The sequence below is a fragment of the Pantherophis guttatus genome, chromosome 2, assembly GCF_059756535.1.
Source record: "Pantherophis guttatus breed Tessera chromosome 2, ASM5975653v1, whole genome shotgun sequence".
Lineage (NCBI taxonomy): Eukaryota > Metazoa > Chordata > Lepidosauria > Squamata > Colubridae > Pantherophis > Pantherophis guttatus.
This window is the reverse complement of record NC_142064.1, coordinates 263,830,689-263,850,760: the sequence shown is the minus strand read 5'-3', so window position 1 is coordinate 263,850,760 and position 20,072 is coordinate 263,830,689. Positions and strand designations below refer to the sequence as shown.

Below are 20,072 nucleotides of genomic sequence, written 5' to 3'. Positions count from 1 at the left end.
GATGGGGTTTGTCGCCCAAATCATTTGGAGAGGGCCAGACTGGAAAAACTGTCACTGAGATACAGGCCGACTGAATAATAACATTTCTGGAAGTGGTTTGCTATTGCCGTGTCTTTCTTACGGCTGAGAGTAAGGACTGACTCAAATTCACCCACTCTAGAACTCAGTTTCCCAACTCTTAGTCCAGCACCTTAGTCACTAGACCAAACTGGCTGTCAACAATACCATAACAACAAAGTTAGAGTCGAGTCTGGGTTCGCAGTTACAAAATGTTAAGACCACTGAGGAGGCTCAATAAACCTTAAACCCAGTTTCATAGAATACAATTGCTATGCTCACATAACCCTAACCCTTAGTCATAAGGCTTAGGACCTGGTTATTTACTGGACCGCCTGCTACCACCAATAACCTCCCACCGACCAGTACGCTCCCATAGAGAGGGTCTCCTCCGGGTGCAGTCGGCCAAACAATATCGACTGGCGGCCCCCAGGGGGAGAGCCTTCTCTGTGGGGGCACCTACTATCTGGAACGAGCTCCCCCCGGAGATACGGAGGATCCCGGATCTGCATACCTTCCGTCGCGCGCACAAGACTTTCTTATTTCATCAAGCTGGCCTGACCTAAGTCTTTCCCCTTTTTAAATGGAAATTTTAAATTTGGTTTTAAATTTGTTCAGCCAAATTATTTAATTTGTTTTATTTTATTTTAAATTTTGTATTTATATGTTTTATTCTATGGCTGTTCACCGCCCTGAGTCCTTCGGGAGTAGGGCGGTATATAAATTCAATAAAATATAAATAAATAAATAAATAAATAAATAAATAAATAAATAAATAAATAAATAAATAAATAACCCTGTGCCCAAATAAACCACACTAAACTGATTCATAATGGTTGGCTTTTTCTCAGACGCTACCTCTATTCCACCTTAGCTCTTCCTGCCATATTGTGTGAACCAGGGGTGGGCTTCAAACATTTTAGCAAGGGGTTCTCTGCCTGGTTGCTGAGTGGGCGTGGCCATGGTGGGTGTGGCAAGTTGGCCTCCTTCACCATGGCGGGGGTGGGGTCGTTGTGCCCTCCCCTGGCTCCAGAGGCTTTCCTCAAGCCTCCGGGAGAGTGAAAACGGCCTCCCCAGTGTCCAGAGGCCCTTTGGAGGCCAGAAACAGGCCCATTTCTGGCCTTCCTGAACTTCTGGTAGGCCTGTTTTTGCCCGCCCTAAGCGTCTATGCACACCCTGCACTTACCTGCATCCAAAATGGGCCGCATGGGGACTCCTGGGAGGGGCAGAGTGGGGTGGCCGGGGCCAGCCAGGAGTGGGATTTGGGGGTTCTCCAAACCGCACAGAATCTTAGCTAGAGGTTCTCCCGAACCCCTGTGAACCCCCAGCAGCCACGCCTGGTGTAAACTCAACTAAGATGTTCTGTCTGCTGTTAACAAACAATCCTGGGGAACAAGTCGATAAAGACCCTCACCGCCATCTGAAGGCTGGAAAGAAACTTTGTAGCCATCAATGCGAGAGGATGGAGGCCTCCAGTTGGCTACCACAGAGGTCTCATGAATGTCACTGAACCGCAAGTCCTGGGGACCATCCAGCTCTGGAAGAAGGCAGAAGAGAACAAGCGAGAGATCGATCTGTGTGTCTTTTTGTAGAAAATAAAACATACATACATACATCATTGTAGGAAGAGTCAATTTCTTAGTCAAAAGAGGAAACACCCAATCTAAGCAAAAGAGGAAACACTCAACCAATTAAGAAAATCTTCTTAGTTCAAGGTTGCTTCTAATCAAGGAGAGAAGCAAGGTAGAACCAAGAAGAATTTTCCTCACAGTTTACAACAATTAATCAGTGGAACAACTTGCCTCCGGAAGTTGTGAATTCTCCAACCCTGGAAGTTTTTAAGAAGGGACTGGACAACCATTTGCCTGAAATGGTATAGGGTTTCCTGCCGAACAGGGGGTTGGACTAGAAGACCTCCAAGGTCCCTTCCAACTCTCTTGTTCTATTCTAATCCTCTAATACAGGGCTCTCCAAACTTGACAACTTTTAAGACTTGTGGATTTCAACATGCTGGCTGGGGGAATTCTGAGAATTGAAGTCCACAAGTCTTAAAGCTGCCAAGTTTGGAGAGCCCTGATGTAATATAAAACAGAACAGAACGGCGACGACAAAGAAAATGAAGAATAAATGTTACCATCGCCTTAAAACACAGCAAGGGGTTATGTTCTGCCACCGATAACCTCCCACCGGCCAATACGCTCCCACAGAGAGGGCCTCCTCAGGGTGCCGTCGGTCAGGCAATGTCGGCTGGCGACCCCCCTGGGGAAGAGCCTTCTCTGTGGGGGCACACGCCTTCTGGAATGAGCTACCCCCAGGGATACGACTGATCCCAGACCTCCGTACCTTCCACCCGGCTCTGAAGACTTTTTTATTTCAGCAAGCCGGGCTGGGTTAAAAATCTTTTAATTGTTGAATTTTATGGGTAGGGGTTTTAAATTGGGGGAAGCCAATATAAATTTAATTTTGTTTTTATAATATTTTAATGTTTATATTGTATGTTTTTTAATTTTAGCTGTTCACCGCCCCGAGTCCTTTGGGAGAGGGGGCGATACAAAAATTTAATAAATAAATAAATAAATAAATAAATAAATAAATAAATAAATAAATAAATAAATAAATAAATAAATAAATAAATAAATAAATAAATAAATAAATAAATAAATGTTGGGAAACCGCCTTGGGTGGGTGGCTATAGCCCTCAAAATGTTGAATTCCCTTTCTCCTTGCCCCAAAGCCTCAGTTCAAATTGGGGCTCCCCCCCTTTTTTAATTTTTTTTTTAAAATTTTAGGAAGAAATGAAAAACAACCTTGTGGATTTTAACTCAAATGTAGCTGCAGCTGGGACCTTCTGAGGACTACAGAAATGCAGCCTGTGGTTTGGCATGTGCCTCTTCCACGCTCGCCCCTCCCCCTGAAAAGTCTTCCCCTCCCTCCCTCTTGGGATCCATGGTGGCCAAGCTGGCCGACCACAAAGAAAACAGCACAGTGCCAAAGATGAATTTACTTGAGCCTTACACAAAGAAACCACAGCTGGCCCAGCCCGATGCGACCCGAGCCAGGAATGCACAGCTGCTGAGTTGCTTGTGGTCTCCCACAAGATCAGCTCTGAGCTCTGAAACATCGTGGCCTGTTCTGCCTCGATGACCCAAAATGGCCTTCCTAGGGCAGATGAGCAGGTAGGGTTCAAGAGCGGGCAGAACTATATTTGACCGAGAGGGTGGGTTGTGATTGATGGAGGTGAGTAGAAACTGGACTCTGTGTATGGTTTCTTGGCAGCCGTGGAACAATTTCTTCTTTACCTCTTCCAGAAGTCCCAATGAAGAGGACTTTATTATGGTTAGTTCCTAGCTTATTCCCAGGATAGAGGGAGGGAACCAGGAAGAACACACAGGCTACTACAGCTGTTGTTGACATGACTCTCCTGTGAAATCTGGAATGATGACGAAAACAGCCAAGAAATGGCTCCTTCTTCCTCCATTGGTTTCTAGCCAAAGATTCCCAGATTTCTCTGGCAAAGCTTGAACTATTTTCCCACCAGTTCTGTGAGTTCCGGGTTCTCCCAATCCTTCACTTCATATTTGTCAGGGATACCCCAAGGCATGAAGCTTGGCCTTTCACCATCATCCCACCTCTCGGGTCTTCTCTTTCCCTTCTCTTCTAAGAATTATCCAGGGAGTTACTTTATTTGAAAGGTCCTTATTGTAATCCTTCTGTGACATCACAGAAGCCCAGCCAATAGTTATGAGGCAAGGCTTTTAAGCAAATGGTATGTTTGCAGCTTTGCCAAGGAATGGAATGGAATGAATGAATATGTCTGTCTGTCTGTCTGTCTATCTATCTATCTATCTATCTATCTATCTATCTATCTATCTATCTATCTATCTATCTATCTTAGCTATCTAATCTATCTATCTATCTATCTATCTATCTATCTATCTATCTATCTATCTATCTATCTATCTATCTATCTATCTAATCTATCTAACCAGGGGTGAAATGCTCCCAATTCAGACCAGATCGGGTGATCTGGTAGCGATTGTGGCAGGTGGTTCAGAGATGGTAGCACGAGGCTCCGTCCTTTGGTGTCTTTTTTACCCTCTGTGCATACGCAGAAGGTTTTGCACATGCGCAGAGGGTCTGTGTGTGCATGTGATGCGCGCGGGGCACGTGCACTTCCAAACCGGTAAGGAAAGTAAGTAGATTTCTCTATCTATCTATCTATCTATCTATCTATCTATCTATCTATCTATCTATCTATCTATCTTTCTATCTCTGTCATATATCTCTATTTATCACCTCTACATGTCTCTCTCTCTCTCTCTCTCTCTCTCTCTCTCTCTCTCTCTCTCTCTCTCTGAATCTATATGCTGTTTGTCTGTCTAGCTAGCTATGATCTATATCTATCTAGCTACCAGTATCTGTCTGTCTATCTGTCTAACCATCTCTCTCTCTGTCTATCTACCTACCTACCTATCATCTTTATCTATCTATAATCTATCTCTGTCACCTCTCTCTATCACTTTATCTATTACTTTTCGTCGGGCCCTGAAAACTTATTTATTTCACCTAGCCAGGCTGGCTTGATCCCACTGTTTTTGGTTAAATTTAATTGATTTTAATTGGTTTGTTTTAAATTGCGGCCAAAATATTTAATTATTTTTAAATTGTTTTTAAATTTTGTATGTTCTGTTTTATTCTGGCTGTTCACCGCCCTGAGTCCTGTTGGAGAAGGGCAGTATACAAATTAAAACAAACAAACAAACTAACAAATAAATAAATAAATATTTATCTATCCATCCATCCATCTATCCATCCATCCATCCATCCATCATCTGTCTGTCTGTCTGTCTGTCAATCTATCTAGTTAGGTAGCTAGCTAGCTCTCTTTTTGTGACCGACACCCACTTACTATGTTAATGCTTTCATTGAGAAATATTTGTTCCTGGGGTTGGGATTTTTTTGACATTGGGGTAACCCATGCTGCCCCTTTACCTAGCCCGCTTGTCCTTGCTCCAGTGTTGATCTCGGCCACTTCTGACTCATCCTTGATGCCATAGACCGTAAGGCTGTATTCGGTACTGGGTGCGAGTCCCTGGAGGGTGACGGAGCGCTCGTCCCCAGGCACTTTAACTTCTTTGGCTGGGACAGCCGTTTGACCGCTGCCCAAACTGTCCTTCCATCTCACAAGGAAGGAATCAAATTCCCCCTCCGGGACATCCCAGCCGAGCTGCAGAGTCGTGGAAGTCACTTCAGAGACCACAAGATGATCGAGCAAGGGAGCTGGAGTGCTGGTGCTTTCTGAGAAAGCTGCAGGAGAAAGAATGCAAACGGGTGAGGGGGCCACAAACCGGGAATGAGATAAGGTAGGTAACACAGTCTTTGTGACCTGTGTCCCAGGGACTGGTGAAATCACAACATTAAGTGAACACAGGGACTAAATTCTCATCCTTCCCTGCCTTCCAACTCCTCAATATTCTTAGGGGTTTAGGTGAGTTTCTAAGTGGGATTTTCAGGGTTTGAGTACTGAAACATCTGCAAGGAAACAACCAAGCTCGGGGAGCACAAAGGACCCCTGCAAAGAGAGAAACTCACCTGCAGTGACAGCATCAATAGAGACTGGTCCAAACTGTTTCTTCCCAGAGAGACCATAGAGGCTGAACTTGTATTTGTGGGAAGGTATTAAGTTAGAGATGAAAACTGTCTGGGAGTCCACACCAACAGGCACGGTTTGAGGGTTCCCTTGGGCGTCTTTGTATTGGATGAGAAAAGAGTCGAATTTCCCAGACGAGATAGTCCACGAAAGGCGGACAGAGTCATTGGTGACAGCGGAGATGGAGAGATCCCCCAGTTTGGGTTTTGCCTCCGAGTCCTTGCCTTGAGCTGGAAGAAATAAAAATACAAAATGTCTATGGAGATTCTCATGTCCAATACTGTTCTGTAGGGAAGGGGCCACCACCGAGAAGGCCCTTTCTCATGATCCCACCCAGTATACCTCCTGTTGTCAGCCCTGAAGCCATTTTCCCTGGCACCTCCAGGGCTGCCACAGCGGAGCTGAGTTGAGCTGTGGGAACAGGAGGGGGAGGTAGAAATAGCTGTGGACTTGTAGCCAAAATAAAATTCTTTCCTCGGAAACCCGCGATTGCCATTACCAGTTCACCCAAACCGGTGTGAACCGGCTGAATATCACCTCTGGTCTACAGCCATCCCAATTATATAAAGTTCTACCGGTATATAGAGATCTGCATAGACGGCAGCAAGAAAAAACCTTGACAGTGTTGTGGTCTGCCAGCAGCCTGCAGAGCTGGCAGCGGAGTCGGACAGCAATGAGGCTGAGGAAGAACATGGGCCAGTCCTGGAGGCTGGGAAAGGCCTGGATGAGGGCTCTGCGTCGGAGGCAGAGATGGGGCCAGGGCCATCGGGGAGTGATGCGTGGACTTCGGAGCCTCCAGAGGCTGACAGTAGAGAGGCAGAGGAACAGGAGGAGCCTGTTCCTAGTGCACACATGAGAAGAGCTGCTAGAAGGCAGGAGCAGCTAAAGCAGAGAGGATGACTTGGGAATAGGGCCAAGAGATGATTGGCCCCTCCCATAAGGCTTAAAAGACCAGCAATGGCTCTTGGCCTCTTTGCTGGAAAACAACCGTTGAGAGATTTGCTTTGTGTTTGGATGTATTTCTTTCTTGTCAATGTTTTCTGTTCTTGAACTGTTGCCAAGAAAAGCCTTTGGCAGTTTGCCTAATTATCCCAAGGTCAGAGATAAACTGAAGAATGGTGTTTTGAGGACTTTGCTTTCATTTAATTTGGAATACGCTGAGAATGAGTTAATTCTCAGCAGTTTGAATAAAATCTGTTTGTTTTTTGGAACTGTTTTGCATTTAATATTAACTAAGTGGGCCTGGGTCACAACAGACAGAAAATAATGAGGTGGACAGAGAATGATTTTATTTTTCCTCTTAAAGAAATTGGAGTCTCTGACCTGTGACGGCTTCAGTAGAGATGGGACCGAATCGTTTCTGTTGAGAGATGCCGTAGAGGTTGAACTTATATCTGTGGGAAGGCACCAAGTTGGAAATCACCACATCCCGGGCGTTGGTGTCTATAGGCAACACCTGGGGGTTGCCCTCTGCATCTCTGTACTCAATGCTGAACGATTCAAATTTTCCAGTCAAGACCCGCCAGGTCAGACGGAGAGTTGTGTCAGAGATGTCGGAAGTGGACAGTTTCCCCAGCTTGGGTTGAGGAGCAACTTGCAGTCCTGAAGGTTTGGGGACTAAAGAAAAACAAAACAAAGAAAAGAAAAGAAAATTTACTTGAGCTCTGGATCTGTGGAAAGCAAGTGGAAGAACCTTTGGTTGATCAAGAAGAGGCAGTCCAGACAAGAGGTACGAGCTCTGGAAAGTTTACCTTAATTGCCAAGAAAGTGTTTGTTTATTTGTTAACAGAGCTTAGATCAATGTTTCTCCACTGTGGCAACTTCCAGGATGTGTTGACTTCAAGTCCCCAGGTGGTGTTGTCTCAGGAAGGAGAAGCATTGTAAAAAGAAGAGCAACAGTTGCAAGGGTGGCTATTAGACTGCAACTGACCTGTAACAGCCTCCACAGATATGGGGCCGAGACGCTTGCGACGAGAGACCCCATAAAGGTTGAACTTGTATCGGTGCGAAGGGACCAAGTCATGGAAGCGCAGCAATCGCAAACCTCCATCTACAGGCAATGCATGGGATTTGCCTGCGGCGTCCCGGTACTGGATAATGAAAGAGTCGAAATTCCCAGATTCCACAACCCAGGACAGAAGAAGGGATTCTGACGTGATGTTATGAGCTGACAAGGTTCCCAGCTTAAGCGGTTGGGTGCCTTGGCCTGGAAGAGAGAAGGAAGACAATCCGGATTGAAAATACGATGGTGACGGGTTTTGTGTGAAAGATTATGCAAGGGAATACCACAGGACTCTTGTTTGGGATTTAGGCAGATGATAGATAGATAGATAGATAGATAGACAGATGATAGATAGATTGATAGATAGATAGATAGATAGATAGATAGATAGATAGATAGATGATAGATAGATAGATAGATAGATAGATAGATAGACAGATGATAGATAGATAGATAGATAGATAGATAGATAGATAGATAGATAGACAGATGATAGATAGATAGATAGATAGATAGAGATAGATAGATGATAGATAGATAGATAGATAGACAGATGATAGATAGATAGATAGATAGATAGACAGATAGATAGACAGATGATAGATAGATAGATAGATAGACAGATGATAGATAGATAGATAGATAGATAGATGATAGATAGATAGATGATAGATAGATAGATAGATAGATAGATAGATAGATAGACAGATGATAGATAGATAGATAGATAGATAGATAGACAGATGATAGATAGATAGATAGATAGATAGACAGATGATAGATAGATAGATAGATAGACAGATGATAGATAGATAGATAGATAGACAGATGATAGATAGATAGATAGACAGATGATAGATAGATAGATAGATAGATAGACAGATGATAGATAGATAGATAGATAGATAGATAGATAGATAGACAGATGATAGATAGATAGATAGATAGATAGATAGATAGATAGACAGATGATAGATAGATAGATAGATAGATAGATAGATAGATAGACAGATGATAGATAGATAGATAGATAGACAGATAGATAGACAGATGATAGATAGATAGATAGATAGACAGATGATAGATAGATAGATAGATAGACAGATGATAGATAGATAGATAGACAGATGATAGATAGATAGATAGATAGATAGATAGATAGACAGATGATAGATAGATAGATAGATAGATAGATAGATAGACAGATGATAGATAGATAGATAGACAGATAGATAGACAGATGATAGATAGATAGATAGATAGACAGACAGATGATAGATAGATAGATAGATAGACAGATGATAGATAGATAGATAGATAGATAGATAGATAGACAGATGATAGATAGATAGATAGATAGATAGATAGATAGACAGATGATAGATAGATAGATAGATAGACAGATGATAGATAGATAGATAGATAGATAGATAGATAGATAGATAGACAGATGATAGATAGATAGATAGATAGACAGATGATAGATAGATAGATAGATAGATAGATAGATAGACAGATAGATAGATATACAGATAAATAGACAGATGATAGATACAGTAGTTAGATAGATAAATAGATAATAGACATGATAAATAGATAGATAATATATGATAGATAGATATAGATAGAAGATAGATAGATAGATAATAGACAGAGATAGATAGATAATAGACAGACAGACAGAGATAGATAGATAGAGATAGATAGATAGATAATAGATGATAGATAGATAGATATATTTTTTTAGCATATGGCACGTGTTAGCCAGGGATCACCAAAGTGGTTAGCTGCCTCTGGGGCTTTTTTCTTCCTAGGTCTGAGAGGTAGGGCTTGGCCCAAAGTCAGTCTTCCAGCAGTGATGGGATTCAGCCAGTTCGCACCACTTCGGGAGAACCGGTTGTTAACTTTCTGAGCAGTTTGGTGAACTGGTTGTTGGAAGAAATCATTAGGGCAGAGAACCGGTTGTTAAATTATTTGAATCCCACCACTGTCTTCCAGTTTCTGGAAGATCTTTCTGTTCTTTATAGTATATTACTGTTGTACTATGTAAGTCATAAGTGTAACAGATTCGGGGGTGGGGGGTGGGCTGGCCTCTGATTTCCACAAAATAAATAAACAAAATCATAATCAATGAACACCATTGTGAAGTCCCCAAAGCCCAGTTTCCCTCTGACCTGTGACGGCATTGGTAGAAACGGGACCGAGGCGTTTGCGCCCACTCAGGCCGTACAGGTTAAACTTGTATCTGTGAGAAGGAGCCAGGTTGGTGACAGTGACGTCCCGTGAAGTGCCATTTAGGGGCAGGACTTGGGGCTTGCCCTCAGAGTCCTTGTACTGGAGCAAGTAAGAATCAAAATTCCCAGCAGCCACAGTCCAGAACAGAGCCACGGAGTCGTTAGTGACCCGAGAGACGGAGAGATCTCCTAGCTGGGGCTGAACGATCCTTCCTCCTTCAGATATCTCTGCAATAGAGAATAATAAAAAAGAAAACAGATGCTTGTCAAACTTTAAATTACACAAATGTTTAGATCTGTCGTAGCCCCTCACAGATTGAGCGCATCAGGCAGGAGGCCAACCTGCCTCAGAAAACGTAGAATGAAATTGTACCTGAGGTACAATTTTTTTTTTTTCAAAAGGCAACTGGACTTGTTTTTCCTTGAAGACATTTTACTTCTCAACCAAGGAGCTTCTTCAGTTCTGACTGAATGGTGGAGGATGGAAGGATTGATGTTTCTTGCAGTCATCTGGTCATTAGCACTCTTTCTGAGAGCTGTTGAGGCCACCTGGGGTTTATCCGTGTCCTCAGAGTCACCTGAGTGGTGCAAATAGCTGTGGTGGAGCCTTCTTGCTAAAAGGACTTTGTTGTAAACAGGAGGTAGGTGGTGTCGTATCCCCCAACTCTGTTGAGAGAGGGATGTTCAACCTTAATGTAGATGGCCTCTTGTCCAGAATGTGAATTTTGCTGTCTTCAAAAGAGTGACCTTTGTCTTTCAAATGCAGATGGATGGTTGAATCTTGTCCTGACGGGCCAAGGGGCCTCAACGACTCTCAGAAAGAGTGCTAACGACCAGCTGGCTGCAAGAAATATAAATCCTTCCATCCTCCACCATTCAGTCAGAACTGAAGAAGCTTCTTGGATGAGAAGCGAAACGTTTTCAAGGGGAAAAAAAAGTCCAGTTGCCTTTGGGAAAAAAAGCACCTTTGGGTACAACTATGACCTGGATGACTGAGAATCTCCACAGAAAATGAAATTGTACAATTCCAGAGTTCGGAAAGTCAGGGCGCTGCAGGGATTTGAAGAGATAAAATTTACAATTTTTTAAGAACTGTGAGCTGCCCAGAGTCACTTGGCTGAGATGAGGGGCCCAAAATCCATTTTATTTGTGTGTCTGTTAGAAATATAGAATAGAATAACAAAATTGGAAGGGACCTTGGAGGTCTTCTAGTCCAGCCCCCTGCTTAGGCAGGAAACCCTACACCACTTCAGATAAATGGTTATCCAAAATTTTCTTAAAAACTTCCAGTGTTGGAGCATTCACAACTTCCGGAGGCAAGTTGTTCCATTGATTAATTGTTCTAATTGTCAGGAAATTTCTCCTTAGTTCTAGGTTGCATCTCTCCTTGATTTGTTTCCATCCATTGCTTCTTTTTCTACCCTGAGGTGCTTTGGAGAATAGCTTGACTCCCTCTTTTTTGTGGCAGCCCCTGAGATATTGGAACACTGCTATCATGTCTCCCCTAGTCCTTCTTTTCATTAAACTAGACATACCCAGTTCTGCAACCGTTCTTCATATGTTTTAGCCTCCAGTCCCCTAATCATCTTTGTTGCTCTTCTCTGCGCTGTTTCTAGAGTCTCCACATCTTTTTTACATCATGGCGACCAAAACTGAATGCAGTATTCCAAGTATTCCTTGGTGGCCTTACCAAAGCATTATAAAGTGGTATTAACACTTCAAGTGATCTCAAGTGTGTTGGCTAAGTCAATGAATCGATCCATAGTCAATCAATCACTGACCTGTCACGGTGTGAACTGAGTGAGGTCCAAGATGCCTGAAGCCGGAAACTCCAAATATGTCAAATTCATACGTCTGTGAATGTGTGAGGTTGTAGAGATGGAGGGAGCGCATGGCTCCATCAACGGGTACCGTCTGGGGATTGCCTGAAGCATCCTTGTACTGGATAATGAAGGAGTCAAAGCTTCCTTCCTGGACGGTCCAGGAGAGGAGAAGGGAATCAGGGGTGACCTCAGAGACAGTGACATCTCCAAGCCTGGGCTGGTTGCTCTTGCCTGTACTTTCCTCTGGTTGTTTCTTTTCTTCATTCTTCCCAGATGTTTCAGCAGCTGCAAAAAAGAGGAAGATGATGGAGGATCCTAAGGTATAACTGCCAGGAAGAAATCTTGCCCTGTGTTATGACCTTTCGGTTGTGGTCCGCCAGCAGCCGTAGAGCTAGCAGTGGAATCGGACAGTGAGAAGACTGGGGAGGACCATGGGTCAGTGCTGGTGTCTGGAGAAGGCCCAGATGAGGGCTCTGCGTCGGAGGCAAAGATGGGGCCAGGGCCATCTGGGAGTGATGTGTGGACTCCGGAGCCTCCAGAGTCGGACAGCAGAGAGGCAGAGGAACAGGAGGAGCCTGTTCCTAGTGCGCACATGCACAGAGCTGCCAGAAGGCAAGAACAGCTAAAGCAAAAAGGACAATTTAGGAGTAAGGCCAGGACAGGATTAGCCCCTTGCATTAGGCTTAAAAGAGCAGCAAAGGCTAAATCTGTTTTCCAGTTGGCATCTCTTGTTTCTGAACTTCGTGTGGCTTTGCCAAGAAAGGCCTTTGGCAGGGTGCCAAAGAAAACAAAGGTTTGAGATAAGCCCGAAGGACTTTTTCTGAAGGACTTGTTTTGGAATTAATTTGGACTAAGCTGGGAATGAAATACTTCTCAGCTATTATAGTAAAATAGTTTTGTTTGAGACTAATTGTGTCCTTTAATGATTAAGTGATCCTAGGTCACAATACTTTCTTACCACAGTTAAGTGAAGCCCTTCAGTTCAGGGGTGGGTTCTAAAAATTTTTACTACCAGTTTTGTGGGCGTGGCTTATTTTGTGGGCGTGGCTTGGTGGGGGGGGGTAATGTGACTGGGTGGGCGTGGCCAACTTTTTTTTTATATATATATATACTTTTAAAAGCATTTTTTCTACAACCTTAAGAGGTTGCAGAAAAAAATGCTTCTAAAAGCCTCTGACGATCAGGCAACTCAGCTGGGATTGCCAGAGGCTTTTAAAGGCATTTTTTTTTCTACAACCTCTTCGGCTGAAGTAGTTGTAGAAAAAAATGCTTTTAAAAGTTTTTTTTAAAAAGCCTCTGTTGAGGTGGGCGGGGTAAGCGAGCGGCAACCGGGCTGGGGACTGGTTCGGGGGCGTGGCCAGCCAAAGTTATTACCGGTTCTCCGAACTATTACAAATTTTTACTACCGGTTCTTGTGAACCGGTGCGAACCGGGAGCAACCCACCACTGCTTCAGTTGTTATGTTAAGTAACCTGGTTTGTTAAGTGAATCTGTTTTCCCCATTTACTTTTCTGGTCAGATTGTCACAAAAGGGGATCATGTGACACCCCCCCCTCAGGACACCGCATTTGAATTTTGATCATATGACCATGCTGTAACAGTCATAAGCAGAGGTGGTATTCAGCCAGTTCGCACCAGTTCGGGTAAACTGGTAGCGGCGATCGTATTTAGGCACGTTTTTGAGGCCGGGGCATGTACGGACAGTGTAAGCGCACGGGGTGAACCAGTGGTAAAGGTAAGTGAAACCCATCCCTAGTCATAAGTGTGAAAAATGGTCATAAGTCATTTTTTTCAGTGCTTTTGTAACTTAGGACGATCACTAAATGAACTGTTGTAAGTCGAGGACTACCTGTAACCAAACTTCAGCTCATAAGGATGAGAAGCTTGTGTTTCTTTTCAAATGAAAGGTTTGGGTGAGGAAACGCCTGCAAGGAAACCACCAAGCTCAGAGAACACCAAGGGTCCCCTCACTGATTGTATCCCTCCCACCCTTTTTCTTCCCCAGCAGGTGCTGCTCACCTGTTGTGACCACTTGGGCAGAGATTGGTCCAAGACGCTGTTTCCCAAAGATACCATAAAGATTGAACTTGTACTTGTGAGAAGGGGATAGGTTGGAAACCATGACATCACGGAAATCTCCTCTTAAAGGAAGCGCTTGGGGTCTTCCTTCAGCATCTTTGTATTGGACTGAGAAAGAATCAAAGCTTCCCTCTGGGACAGTCCATGATAACTGGGCTGAATGACTGGTGACCTCTGGGACTGAGAGCACGCCCAAGCGGGGGCTTATTCCAGCCGGGACCTCCTGGTCCACCTCTCCAGGCATACCTGATGGCTTCTCATTGTCTGCTGGTGCTAGAGAGGAAAGAAATATGGTTGAGTGAGAGAGAGAGAGGGAGAGGCCGATGCTGCGGTTCTACTAGCCTCATTTTTCTTTTCGGAGACAAAAGTTCACATCAGGAGTTTCCCGGATCTGGAGACAGGTTTGACCACATCACCCAGAATTCCCAACTAGCACACGTTTGGAAAAGAGGGTTGTACTGTACGTGTAAGGATCCTTATATGTTCTAGGAATATTTTTATTTATTTATTAGTTCAATTTATATGCCGCCTTTCTCCGAAGACTCAGGGCGGCTAGGATCCTAAACTGCTAGGATGTGTATTCCTGTAACTTCCGAAAAAAAGATCCAAACATTTGTGTGTTTTATAATTGCGCTGTCTCATAGGGGGAGAGGATATAGAACCATGATGGCATGCGGGCACAACAGTCGTTGCCCCAGCCCAGCTCCACCATGCATGTGCACACGCCTCCCGCCAGCCAGCTGGTCTTCGGGTCTCTGCCATGCATGCACGGGGGGCGGGGGGGCGGGCGCATGCAGGGGACACGTGTATGCATGCGTGGAGGGACAGGGCACATGTGCGTGGGTTCAGGTTGATGCAGGAGGATTTCCAGGCCCAAAATGGCCCCCCTGCACCCCGTTTTGGCTTCCAGGTTGGTGCAGGAGGGTTTCCAGGCCCAAAACGGGGCACGGAGGGCTACATGAGGCCGTTTTGGGCCTGGAAATTCTCCTGTACCAACCTGGAAACCAAAATGGGGTGCAGGGGGGACGGGGGGGCGTGGCTCATGTGCAGCGGCGGCACGCATGCGCGGGGCGCTCGCATTGCATTTTGGGAGTTCGGGCACACACACGGGCATTCACGCGTGCACATGCATGCTTTGGGCACTCGGCACCAAAAAGGTTAACCGTTACTAATATAGAATAATAGATTTGGAAGGAGCCTTGGAGATTTTTTAGTTCAACCCCCTGCTCAAGCATGGTTGTCCAATCTCTTTTTGAAAGCCTCCAGTGATGGAGCAACTTAATAGAACACAATAAGAGAATAACAGAATGGAAATGGACCTTGGAGGTCTTCTAGTCCAACCCCCTGCTCAGGAAACCCCCTGCTCAGGAAACCTACTGTCCCACTGCTCAGGAAACCCTATACCCATGATGGCGAACCTATGGCACGCGTGCCACAGGTGGCACATGGAGCCATATCTGTGGGCTCGTGAATGTTGCCCTAGCTCAGCTCCAGCATATATCGGCCAGCTGATTTTCAGGCCTTCTGGGCCCACCGGAAGTTGGGAAACGGGCCGTTTTCAGCCTCTGGAGGGCCTCGGGGGTGGGGTGGGGGAGGCAGTTTTCACCCTCCCCAGGCTCCAAGAAAGCCTCTGGAGCCTGGGGAGAGCGAGAAACGGGCCTACCGGGCGCACCAGTAACCTTTTTGCTGTCGCATGCCAAAAGTGGGGGGAGTGCAGGGAGTTGCACGCGCATGTGCAAGGGGGTGGGCGGGGGTGAATTGAATTATGGGTATGAGTCATGCTGGCTCAGGAATTCTGGGAGTTGAAGTCCACCAGTCATAAAGGGACCATCGTTCCCCACCTCTGGTTTAAACCTGCTACTCACCTGTGACGATACTGGCAGTGATTGGTCCAAAGCGTCTGCGTCCGGAGATGCTATACAGATTAAACTTGTACCTATGGGAAGGTACTAGATAATAGATCACAATGGTGTTGGTTTCCTTGTCCACAGGAACTATTTGTGGTTTGTTTTCCGCATCTTTGTACTGGATCTGGAAGGAGTCAAAGGTCTCAGCAGGGACGTTCCAAGAGAGGCGGGCAGAGTTGCTGGTGACGTCAGACACAGAGAGCTCCCCAAAACTGGGATTTGGAGATGGGCCTGGAGATCCACTCTCCTCTGTGCCCTGACTTGGAGATCGCGGAGCTGTAAAAAAGAAAAGAAGAAGAAGAGTGAAAAAAATGAGGGCTGGGGAAAAAGATGATTGCAGAGTAAAATCCATACTGTCGATTTCCTATGGTTGGCAACTTTAAAATGGCTGCCTGGGGAATTTTGGGAGTTGAAGTCCAATCACATCTTAAAGGTTGCTAAGGATTGAAAAATAGTTGTCCAGCCAACATCTTTATTTGCACCCATTGAAAGCAGAACTCCAAGGTAGGTAGATTCCTCAAAGAACAATTTATTGGATACATCATATTGGCACAACTGGGGAAAGCTGACTCTGAAAGTTCCTGTGGTTTTCACCTAATTAAAAAGTGAAAGTTCCCCCTTCCCCCCAGGTCATCGGTCACATTGTCCAATAGAGCTGCTAGCAGGTTGCTTGGTTACTCCACTCCTCCTCTTCTCAGCCACCTGTTGGAATGACCTTGGTTCCCACAAGAAAACTTTTTATTTTGACAGCAAAGCCGAGCTGTCTAATTTCCCCCCTCCTTTTCTCCCCCTCTGCCTCGTGGCAGCCATGAAGCTTCAAAGATGGCCTCAGCCAGGTTTGTTTCAGGGTTGACATAGTGTACACAAAACATCTACCATATGTGTTGCACCTGGATTGATTTTGGCTTCACTCACAGCAGGCCTGTCAAACTGGCGGCCCGCGGGCCGGATACGTCACACACAGGCTACACCCACCCTGGCTCCGCAAAGGCTAAAAACATCACGATTCATCGTGATCCGGCCCATGATGTGACCGAGTTTGATACTTGTGACTTACAGTAAACTTGTGGGTAGAAAAGAAGGGGAATGGATCATCAACAGAACGGGACACGGAAAGGGAAGTTTCAAATTGACATGGATTCTTCCCCCCTCAAAAAATTGCATGTTGGAAGATTTTTTTTTTTTTTTTTAAAAGCGGATTGGGGAATCTAAGACAAAATATAAGAAACATGATTTATGTATTAGATTTATATGCCACCTATCTCACTACCCAGACTGACTCTGGGTGGCTCCGATGATGAAACTCACTCAGTTCTCTGTGCCAAAATAAGAGGCCATACAGAAACAGAAGACATTGCTAGCCAAATGCTATTTTTTGATCCAGAAGGAAGGATCCAGAAGGAAGGATTCTACCTTGAGTCTTGTTCTCATCACAGCTACTATCTGGCCATCATGGAAAGGAAGGTTTTAGTCTTAGTTAGAGTAGTTTCGGCTCAAGTATTACAGAACATAGAATAACAGAGTTGGAAAGAACCTAGGAGATCTTGTAGTCCAACCTCCTGCTTGAGCAGGAGACCCTATACCATGCCGGACAAATGACTGTCCAATCTCTTCTTAAAAACCTCCAGTGTTGATGCTCCCGCCAAATGTTAAGTTTCTGAAGCCTAAGATGCTTCTCTGTCGCTAGAACCCTTTCCTCAAGCTATCTTGGTGTTTGCCCTCAGTCCTTATTGCTACATGAAGCTTGAGAGAGAAAGATAGAATAGAATAACAGAGTTGGAAAGGACCTTGGTGGTCATTTAGTCCAACCCCCTGCTCAAGCAGGAGACCCTACACCATTTCTGACAAATGGCAGTCCAGTCTCTTCTTGAAAGCCTCCAGTGATGAAGCTCCCACAACTTCTGAAGGCAACTTCTCTTCCATTGGTTGATTGTTCTCACTGTCAGAAAATTTCTCCTTATTTCTAGGTTGAATCTCTCCTTGATCAGTTTCCATTCATTATTCCTTGTCTGTCCTTCAGGTGCCTTTGAAAATAACTTGTCCCCCTCCTCTCTGTGGCAGCCCCTCAAATATTGGAAGACTGCTATCATGTCTCCCCTGGTCCTTCTCTTCACTAGACTAGCCATGCTCAGTTCCTGCAACTGTTCTTCATATGTTCGAGTCTCCAGTCCCCTAATCATCCTGGTTGCTCTTCTCTGCATTTTTTCTAGAGTCTCAACATCTTTTTTATAGTGTGGTGACCAAAACTGGATTCAGTATTCTAGGTGTGGTCTTACTAAGGCTTTATAGAATTGAAGTCCCCCATGATTAGATGATGGAGTTCACTCTTATATAACTGTTGTGAACTGCCAGCTGCCAGCAGAGCTGGCAGCAGACTCGGACAATGAGGAGGTTCGGGAGGAATTTGGGCCAGTTCTGGAGTCTGGGGAAGGCTCTGATGGATGCTCTGTGTTGGATGCAGAGATAGAGCCAGGGCCGTCCGACATTTCCCAAACACTGGAGAGGCAGCTGCCTTTGGAGGCTGAGATGAGTGAGGAGGAAGAACAGCTGGGGCCTGTTCTAGATGCACGTATGCACAGAGCAGTTAGGAGAGGTGAACAGAGGACAAGGAGTCGACTTGGGAAGCAAAGCACATGTGGATGCTGAATGGCCCCTCCCTGACTGGGGAATAAATAGATGGAAAGCGGAGTGGTTGTCGTAGGAGACAACATTTCATATTTCTGAAGATTTTGCTCATTGTGTTTCGTGCCACAGAGACTGCTTGCCAGAACTTAATTTACAGCCTTTCGAGCTCATGGCCTTGCAATTATCACAAGGAACTGATAAGGTCTGTTACCGCAGTTAACTCCTTGAAGGACCATTGCCTGGACTTTTCGGTGGGTGAATGCAATTAATTCACAAGAGGTAAATAAAGAGGGATTTTTCGTGACAAGGAGTCTGTCAGCATCAGCTTTCCTGCTTTAGCTGCCATAAGAAACGGGGAGGGATTAGGTATGGAGCAAAGGGGGGGAAGAGAGCAGGAGGGGGTTTGTCTTTGTAGGAGGGGACTTCGTGGGAATCGAAACTAAATTTCAGAAGGGGATGGCCGACCAACTGTCTTGACATTCCTGATGGATGACGCTGCCAGACGTGTTGCCACCTGACCTTTGGAAGACCTTTAGATTGGCTGAGAAACTATAAACACGAGGGGGGGAAGAAGCTTAGTAGATGCTTTCGCGCGTTTTGATCACTTCCAGCTTTTCACTGGGATGTTAATCTCTTCATATTCAGTAAAAGTACCAGATTCTTCAAAATGCTTGAGTTTGGGGTTTTCTTTCCTGGATACTGAAGGAAGCATACCTGACATTAAGCTGGAAGTCATCTCAGTCATCCCGGACAAAACCCGAGGGGACTGAAAATCCAAAGTATGTCAGATCGAGGGAGTGATGACGAAGGGAAGATGGGGGCAGCGAGTTCAACCGCCCTCCAGTCGGAAAGAGAAACTGCAGAATGGCTGGAAAAACTCCGTTTGGAACCGGAGGAAGCTAGATGGTCCAAAGGTGTGGGCAGACTGCCGGACTGGGGGGAGAATCCCCGGGGAGTGACGACTTCCAGACCCCGAAAAAGGGAGGCAGTGTGGATGCAACAGCAGAAGGAACATCTCATGATAGATCAAGCCTTGCAGCTTATCCGTGATGTGGAAGAAAGCAGAAAAAACCGTGAGTCTTTTGAAACTCCTGTGGAGAAGGGGGAAGCAGACCCCAGGGGGGAGGCCGAAGAGACAGCCTGCGGGGGAGAGGAAGAGTTTGAGGAGGGAACATCCCAGGCTTCGGCAGCTCGAGGAAGAGATGCAGCCGGCCAGAGAACCCCAGCCCTGCAGGCCCCCCCCCGCAGACGTAAAAAGCCAAAAATCCCCCCCCTTCCTGGAAAGTTTGATGGAAATCCTAAAACCTTGGGATTTTTCCTGACCCAAGTGTGGAACCACATGCAGGATTGGGGGGAGGACTACGAAACAGATGCGGCTAAAGTCAGAAGCGTTGCGAATGCCCTAGAGGGAGTGGCGGCTGAGTGGATGGTAGTTCTCCACAATAACAACTCCCTCCTGCTGAGAAATTACAACCAGTTCATGAGGGCCCTTAGAAGACGTTTTGAAGACCATTTAGCTGAACGAAAGGCGAGACTCAGAATGAAGAGCATTCAGCAGGGCCGGAGGCCGGTGGCAGAGTATATCCAAGAGTTTCGTGAACTGGCACCTTATATGACAGGCTGGTCAGAAATGGCGCTTTTGGAGAGTTTCAAGGATGGATTGAATGATGAGATATATCGAGATTGCAGGAGCAT

The 20,072-nt window shown here is 45.4% G+C and overlaps 1 protein-coding gene across 3 annotated transcripts in view; it reads right to left on the bottom strand.

Annotated features, from left to right (window-relative positions):
- LOC117663214 (tenascin-X-like) overlaps window positions 1-20,072 on the bottom strand; it is a 135,986-nt gene that overhangs the window by 13,903 nt on the left and 102,011 nt on the right. For all 3 annotated transcript variants that reach the window (XM_060688297.2, XM_087883979.1, XM_087883978.1), the window contains 9 exons: window positions 15,711-16,028; window positions 13,786-14,118; window positions 11,725-12,051; window positions 9,884-10,171; window positions 7,638-7,913; window positions 7,031-7,324; window positions 5,650-5,937; window positions 5,050-5,364; window positions 1,472-1,594 (listed from right to left, as the gene is read on the bottom strand). In XM_060688297.2, the coding sequence (XP_060544280.2) occupies window positions 1,472-1,594; window positions 5,050-5,364; window positions 5,650-5,937; window positions 7,031-7,324; window positions 7,638-7,913; window positions 9,884-10,171; window positions 11,725-12,051; window positions 13,786-14,118; window positions 15,711-16,028 (2,562 nt within the window). The remainder of the gene's footprint in view (window positions 1-1,471; window positions 1,595-5,049; window positions 5,365-5,649; window positions 5,938-7,030; window positions 7,325-7,637; window positions 7,914-9,883; window positions 10,172-11,724; window positions 12,052-13,785; window positions 14,119-15,710; window positions 16,029-20,072) is intronic.